The sequence below is a fragment of the Bubalus kerabau genome, chromosome 1, assembly GCF_029407905.1.
Source record: "Bubalus kerabau isolate K-KA32 ecotype Philippines breed swamp buffalo chromosome 1, PCC_UOA_SB_1v2, whole genome shotgun sequence".
Taxonomy (NCBI): Eukaryota; Metazoa; Chordata; class Mammalia; order Artiodactyla; family Bovidae; genus Bubalus; species Bubalus kerabau.
The window spans coordinates 191,899,228-191,907,564 of record NC_073624.1 but is presented as its reverse complement, the minus strand read 5'-3'; the positions used below and the strand labels follow the sequence as shown (position 1 = coordinate 191,907,564).

At 42.5% G+C, this 8,337-nt stretch overlaps 1 protein-coding gene across 1 annotated transcript; it reads right to left on the bottom strand.

Moving 5' to 3' along the window:
* Positions 1 to 1,218: 1,218 nt before the first annotated feature.
* Positions 1,219 to 8,116, bottom strand: HINT1 (histidine triad nucleotide binding protein 1). The gene is made up of 3 exons (XM_055548309.1): positions 7,852 to 8,116; positions 2,667 to 2,771; positions 1,219 to 1,531 (listed from the first exon to the last, which is right to left on the bottom strand). Exons 1-3 carry the CDS (start codon positions 7,960 to 7,962, stop codon positions 1,367 to 1,369), a joined length of 381 nt encoding a protein of 126 aa, XP_055404284.1. The 5' UTR covers positions 7,963 to 8,116; the 3' UTR covers positions 1,219 to 1,366.
* Between the last annotated feature and the right edge of the window lie 221 nt (positions 8,117 to 8,337).

The window sequence follows — 8,337 nt, the reverse complement described above, 5'->3', positions numbered from 1 at the left end:
ATTTTTAACCACTGGGCCACCAGGGAAGTCCCATCGTTATTACATTTTTTACAGTAGCACAAATCCCTCCAAAACTCCTCCCCTGCCCCAGACCTTCCCTCATAAAATAAGTCATAAAAATACATAAAGCTATACAGTATCAGGGGAAATTTTTTCTTTTTTAATAAATCCTCCTAGAGTGGGAAAGGCTTTTAAAAATGTGAACTAAATTAAAATTTGATACATTAACTTTATATTTTAAATACCATAAACAAAGTAAAAATGACAGAAAATAAATTCCCTTGTAAGATATACAGCCAGTATCTCTAATCTACCCCCAAATTTTTTTACATCACCAATAAATTAAAAAATTTGGAAGAAAAAATTTGCAATAAAATGTGTCAAAATCTACTAATATGGTCTTGGGGATTAAAAATGGAAGGAACTTAGAAAGAAAATGAGCAAAGAGACAAAAGCAGATATGGAATATTAAATAAATTTTAGAAACTGGAAAGTGCCTATGTGAAGGAAAGCAGAGAAGCAACGCCATCTGCCCTGTACAACCCCAGAAAGGCTAGGGTACGTGGCAAGACCAAAAATAAGGGTCAGTCTGCATAAGATCTCAGACCCTGAGATTTACCTACCTCAATTCTACATAGCCAGATTCATGCAAAACTTAAAAATATTTTTGCTAGTGTGCACGTACACATTCAAAACAATGAGTTTTCAGTTTGGAGAATTAATTCTAAATAATATATTTTCAAGGTCTTTATAATAAATACTCAGTGTTAGGGTAATAAGCAAACACTACTGTATGCCTTCATATGACCATCAAAGTTTCTGTGAGAAACCTACTTGCATCCCTTCCGAATTCTCTCCAATGTCCAGGGAAAGCTTATAACGCACGTGAGCCGACACCAGGCATTCCTAGTGCTACAACTGTCACTTTCTAGGGCAATCACATCGCTTCCTTTGTTCTTAGGAAGAAAAAAAAAAAAAAATTGGATTACAAAATCTTCTCCTGGACTGATCTTTTACTCTAAAAAGCATATTTCAAAGATGAAGCTAAATTTATGAAATTTTTAAACTTGTCTTCAAACATCAGTCACACCATTATAACCACAGACATAATGCTGAGTCCTCCTTGGGGAGAAAAAATAAAACCTTCCCAGGTATGAACTCTACCTTCAAACATTCCAACAAACATATTTTTAAAAGTAAGTCAAATACAGAATTCAGGCCATGCAACAATGTCTTTTATTACGTATGGGTTTTTTAAATCATTTTTGCAATACCTCCATACACAGGCCAAAAAAAAAAAATTATTTAGCATATTGGAACTTGCAAACCTGATCATAGAAAAGGCAAAATTATCCCTATAGCACACTTAACCAGGAGGCCAGTTCATCTGCCGACCTCCAAGAACATGGAGATGAACATGATAGACAGACTGGCCCCCATCTGAACCTTCATTCACCACCATTCGATAGCCCTTCTTCAGGCCCAGATCAGCAGCACATTTCTTGCCAACAATCATCAAATGCCCAAGAAGCTGGAAAAAAAAAAAAAAGTTTCTTAAGCACTAGTAATTTATAGCTTTATAGTTTCTTGTCATCATGTAACAAACTACCAAGTTGAAAAATTTTAAAGCTACTAAATTGAAACAGACTTTGGGCAAGTATTTGGAAACATTTTTAAATCCTAATATAATCCTATTAGGTATTTATTAATTACTAATTTCAATAAACAAATTACAGACATAAATCTTCTCAATTAAAACAATTTTAAGATCATACTCCAAGTGGTATTTAAGTTTTCTTAGTAAAGCAGACACCTTGCTTGCTTGTTATGGGGGCATTATCAGTTGGGACAGATTTGGTTATGCTGTGGTAACAAACCACCCAAAAACCTGGTTTACATCAAAAATACATTTATTGTGTTCACTCCATGTTTATCACAAGTCAACCAGGCTCTATATTCCAGATCTTTTTCACTTTGAAACCCAAGTTGATGGAACAGTCTCTATATGATCACAGTGGCAGAGATTAGAGAGAACATGGCAGACCAGGTATTAACTTCTTTTCAGAAGACATATATCACTTCTGCTTGTACTCACTGGTCAAATTAAGTCATATGACCAGGCCCAACATCAATGACGCAGGAAGTATAATGCACCCCTACATAGAAGAGTGAGCAGTTATGAACAAGTATATGATCTACCACAAAGAGCACTAAGAAAAATTTTAATTGAGGCCTGTACATCCTGGTAATATCAAATTAATTTTCTTTCCTTTAATGGCATTAATACAAGAGCCAATGAACTCTCTCCTATATGATACACTATTTCTTATTAAGGAAAAATGCGTCTCACCAACTAATCCTTGCTTAGAATCCTTTTTGTTTAAGAATTTGTGGTGATGGATGTTAACAAGACTTGCTGTGATGATTTTGTTGTATATACATAAATCAATATGTTGTATACCTAAATCTAATATAATGTTATATGTCAATTACATCTCACTTAAAAAATCACACTATTTATACATTGCATTGAAGCCCTAATGATTTTCCATTTTTCCTCAGTATGCCCTTAGGAAAACAAAAATGTGACATAACCTTAAGGGCGATATTTAGTCTCCAAATCTAAAAAGCAAAAAAAAATTAATGATGTTAGTAAATGTACTTACACTTTCATCATCATCTTCTGCTGCAGAAATCTGGGATATATATTTCTTGGGTATCACCAGAAAATGTGTTGGTGCTTGAGGGGAAATGTCATGGAAAGCAAGACACTGGAAAAAAGGGGGAAACAAGTCAAAATTTCCATATATAGTCTTACAGCCTAAATTTATCACTTTCACACTAACCCCATGGGAGAAACACTGGGGTTCCCCAGTGGTAGGAGATCACAAGTGGACACAATACTTTTCATGGATCTTTTCATGGAACTGACAGTCTAATGGGAAGACTGACTTTAAACACATTAAAGTATACTTAACCAAAGATTCAACATGTTATAAAATACAACAAAGATCCTACAAGTTACAAAGGAAAAGTAACAAGTGCAGTAAATGATTATCACAGAAAAACCTAATTTTGATTGGGTGGTCAAGGGCAACCATTCTGAGCTAGCTACATTTTAACCAAGATCCAAAGGTTGAGAAGCAATTAGGCATGCTAGTCATTGTCTACTATTCCAATATATTCTCATGCAACTCTTCTGCTCAAGTCACACTGTCCACCTCTCTCCACCCTCAGGGCTTTCTCAACTGATTTTCCCTCTATTGCAAAAATCCTCTTTTTCCACAACCCCAACTTTGTCTAACTTAAACTACTATTCATTCCTCAGCTACTAGCATACACATCATTTCTAAAGGAATTTTTTTTTTAATTTTGAATTTCATATTTTTTACTGAAGTATAGTTTTGGGGGGGGTTTCCTGATAGCTTAGTTGGTAAAGAATCCACCTGCAACGCAGGAGACCCCAGTTCAATTCCTGAGTCAGGAAGATCTGCTGGAGAAGAAATGGGCTACTCACTCCAGTATTCTTGGGCTTCCCTTGTGGCTCAGCTGACAAAAATCCGCCTGCAATGCGGGAGCTGCTGCTGCTGCTGTTAAGTCGCTTCAGTCGTATCCGACTCTGTGTGACCCCATAGACGGCAGCCCACCAGGCTCCGCCGTCCCTGGGATTCTCCAGGCAAGAACACTGGAGTGGCAATGCAGGAGACCTGGGTTCAATTCCTGGGTTGGGAAGATCCTTTGGAGAAGGGAATGGCTACCCACTCTAGTATTCTGGCCTGGAGTAGTCCATGGACATATAGTCCATGGGGTCACAAAGAGTCGGACAGGACTGAGGGGCTTTCACTTTCACAGTTGATTTATAGTGTTGTGCCAGTCTCTGCTGGATGGCAAAATGATTCAGCTATACACATACACATTCTTTTCTTAATATTCTTTTCCATTATAGTTTATCCCAGGATACTGGATATAGTTCTCTGTGCTATACAGAGTAGGACCTCGTTTATCCATTCTAAATGTAATAGTTTGCATCTACAAATCCCAAACTCCCATTCCACCCCCTCTCTCCCCTCTCCTCCTTGGCAACCATAAGTCTGGATCTCTATGTCTGTGAGTCTTATTTCTGTTTTGTAGATTAGGTTCATTTGTGTCATATTTTAGACTTCACATATAAGCGACATCATATGGTATTTGTCTTTCTCTTTCTGACTTAATTCACTTAATATGATAATTTCTAGTTGCATCCATGTTGCTACAAATGGCATTATTTCACTCTTTTATGGATGAATAGAATTCCATTGTATATACGTATACCACATCTTCTTTATCCATTCATCTGTTGATGGACATTTAGGTTGTTTCCCTATCTTGGCTACTGTGAATAATTTTTCTATGAACACAGGGGTGTATTTATCTTTTTGAAATATGGTTTTGTCTAGGTATATGCCCAGGAGTGGGATTGCTGGATCATATGGTAATTCCATTTTTAGTTTTCTGAGAAACCTCCATACTGTTTTCCATATTGCCATACTAACTTACATTCCCACTAACAGTCTAAGACAGTTCCCTTTTCCCCATACCTTCTCCAGCATTTTTCACAGACTTTTTAATGACAGTCATTCTGATTCATTACAGTTTTTATTCGCATTTTTTAAATAATTAATGATGTTGAGCATCGTTTCATGTGCCTACTGGCCATCTGTATGTCTTTGGAGAAATGTCCATTAAGGTCTTCTGCCATTTTTTGATTGGGGTATTTTCTGTTGTTGAGTTGTATGAGCTATTCGTATATTTTGGAAATTAAACCCTTGTCAGTTGCATAGTTTGCAAATATCTTCTCCCAGTCATAGGTTGTCTTTTTTATGGTTCCTTTGCTATGCAAAAGCTTGTAAATTTGATTAGGTTCCATTTGTTTATTTTTTTATTATTTATTTAAATGGCTGTGCTCACTCAGTCCTGTCCAACTCTTCACGACCCCATGGACTGTAGCCTACCAAGCTCCTCCGTCCATGGGATTCTCCAGGCAAGAGTACTGGAGTGGGTTGCCATTTCCTTCTCCAGGAGATCTTACCAACCCAGGGATCGAACCCGCGTCTCCCGCATTGCAGGCAGATGCTTTACCATCTGAGCCACCAGGGAAGCTCAATGAGCTATTCGTATATTTTGGAAATTAAGCCCTTGTCAGTTGCATAGTTTGCAAATATCTTCTCCCAGTCATAGGTTGTCTTTTTTATGGTTCCTCTGCTATGCAAAAGCTTGTAAATCTGATTAGGTTCCATTTGTTTGTTTATTATTTGTTTATATGGCTGTGCTGGGTCTCTGCTGCTGCATGCAGGATCTTTAGTTGTGGCATGCAAACTCTTAGTTGCAGCACGTGGGATCTGTTTTGTGTGTGCTTAGTCACTCAGTTGTGTCTGACTCTGTGACCCCACGGGCCCCATGGACTATAGCCCACCAGGCCCCTCTGTCCATGAGGATTCTCCAGGCAAGAATACTGCAGTGGGTTTCCATGCCCTTCTCCAGAGGATCTTCCCAACTCAGGGATCAAACCCAGGTTTCCTGCAATGCAAGCAGATTCTTTACCATCTGAGCCATCAGGGAAGCCCATTCCCCGATTAGGGATCAAACCCAGTCTTTCTACATTGTGAGTGCAAAGTCTTAAACCACTGTACCTGCTTATTATTTTTATTTCTATTGCCTTGGGAGACTGACCTAAGAAAACATTGGTATGATTTATGTCAGAGAATGTTTTACCTATGTTCTCTTCTAGGAGTTTTATGACATCATGTCTTAGGTTTAAGTATTTAAGATATTTTAAGTTTTTTTTTTGACTATGGTGTGAGGGGGTGTGGTCACCTTCATTGGTTTACATGCAGCTGTCCAACTTTCCCACAGAGTCGGACACGACTGAAGTGACTTAGCAGCAGCAGCAGCAGGAGTCCAACTTTCCCAGCACCACTCAAAGGAAATCTTTTGATTCTAGTGCCCCTCTTCCAGAGGTTAGGAGCCCTAGTTGTGCAATTTCCTGGTTTTTTCCTTTATGGCAGTGATCACTTTTATAATGAGAAATTTGCTGATTATCTAACATTGATTTCTTCTCACTTTACTCAACTACTTAGGAAATATATCTATTTTGTAGAAATGAAGAGGATAGGTAACATTTAAACTAACTAATTACATACCCCTTGAATAGTTTTGAATCTTGTTCTCTAGTGAAGGCAGAAGCTTCTTAATAGAACCTTTTCCTGCTAACTGTCTCCGGGTAATTATACTTGGTGCTCTGTACAAATATGCTGTATCATGACTGCTTCCTGCTGTTATACTGTTGGAACTCAGATGGTTCAAAAGTCAGTATTTCAACGATCACTTATTAAAGGCAACTAAAAGTATTTTTGGAGAAGGCAATGTCCACTCCAGTACTCTTGCCTGGAAAATCCCATGGACCGAGGAGCCTGGTAGGCTGCAGTCCATGGGGTCGCTAAGAGTCAGACACGACTGAGAGACTTCACTTTCATGCATTGGAGAAGGAAATGGCAACCCACTCGTGTTCTTGCCTGGAGAATCCCAGGGACGGGGGAGCCTGGTGGGCTGCCGTCTATGGGGTCGCACAGAGTCGGACACGACTGAAGCGACCTAGCAGCAGCAGCAGCAGCAGCAGCAAAACTATTTTTAAAGAAATACACATTTTCTAAAACAAAAGAATTTCCCTAACAGATAAAAAGGGTAAATAAATTCACCTCGAGGAATTAAAACTTAGGTGTTTCCTTATAGTCTATATTTCATAGTGAATTTATTAAGAAGTTACAAAACTTTTATCTAAATCAGCCATCCTGTCCAGCTTTATCTGAGATCCAAAATATAACCTCCCACTAAATATTTTACACAAGATGTCTCAAAGTCAAATGAACTCGGCCTTTCTAAAACCATTTCAACCTACAGTGAGGTCAAGAAAAACGACACTCTTAATCTTTTGGCATAAAACTACTTCCTGTAAAATACTGAAGGAATACTGATCAGTATTCCTTCCTGGGAGGGGCTAAAGGAAAGCAAATCCCAGAAGCAGGTTCACTCTTGGGAGTTCGAGGCCCGAGAAGAGCGGGGGAAGCAGAGTGGGGGTCAAGGGGTGGCCGTCGGTGAGCGTCCCTCGCGGAGGCCCAGGGCGTCTGCGCCACCCCCAGGCCGTGCGCCCCCGGCCTCTAGCGCAATGCGGCGGGGAGAGGCGCCCGGAAACGCCCGGGCAGGTCGGCTGTGAGCGGGAGATCGCGGAGATTGGGCCCGAGTCGGTGCGATCGGGTTTCTCCCTGTCAGGCAGAGCGCTGGCGAGATTGTCGGATTCCTTAAACAGTTGAAGTACGAGGTACCCCGGGAGCCTGCAGGCGCCCATGCCGAGGACCCGGAGCGCCCCCCCCAACACACACACACACACACACACACACACACACACACACACAAACACACACACCACACACACACACACACACACACACCACACCACACCCACACCACACACACACACACACACACACACACACACACCACAAAAGCACACGCGCGCGCACGCGCGCGCCCAGACCCCGCGGTGCGGGCCCGCGAGAGCCCGGCGGCCTGGCCCGCGCCCCGGGCTGATAACGCGTAACCGGAGCGCCGGCACGCGCCGGCCGGCCACCTCGGAGCGACCGCGGCCCTGCCCGCTGGCTGGGGGCCCGAGGCCGAGGCCGCAGGAGAGGGCCCCGTGTCTTCCCTTCTCCCCGGCGCCCGCCGACCCTTCCCATCCCTCCCCTCCGCGGGAAACCCGCGTGTCCACAGTCGCCTGCCCCGTCTCAGCCCACGAGCGACGCGGCGCCCGGAGCCTACCTGGTCATCCTCATAAATGATTTTGGCTGGGATTTCCTTGCGAATGATCTTCCCGAAGATCGTGTCGCCGCCAGGCCGGGCGACCTGAGCCTTGGCGATCTCATCTGCCATCTCTGCCTGCCTCCCGTGCGTCCGGCCGGGGAGAAGGTCGGGAGGAGGGAGGAGCCGGGGGCGCGGGCCGAGGGCGGGAGCGAGCGGACAAGCTTGCGCAGGGACACGCCACCAGCCCGACCCAGCAACTCGTGCGCATGCGCACTGGCTACTTGCGCTCGGGTGCTGCCTTGCGCGCGGGAGCTCTAAGGGAGCCCGGGAGCGAGACCCAGCCAAAGAGAGATTCTCGATGACAGGACCCAGCAGTCGGCACCAAGGTCGTTTTTCTTTCTTCCTTTCTTGTCTCTCGAGGAGCGTAGTTACTGCAGTAAGCCCCTCGCTTGTCTTATGGACGCTTTTAGGAAAATTTGGATACTGTAACTGAAAAGATTTGAA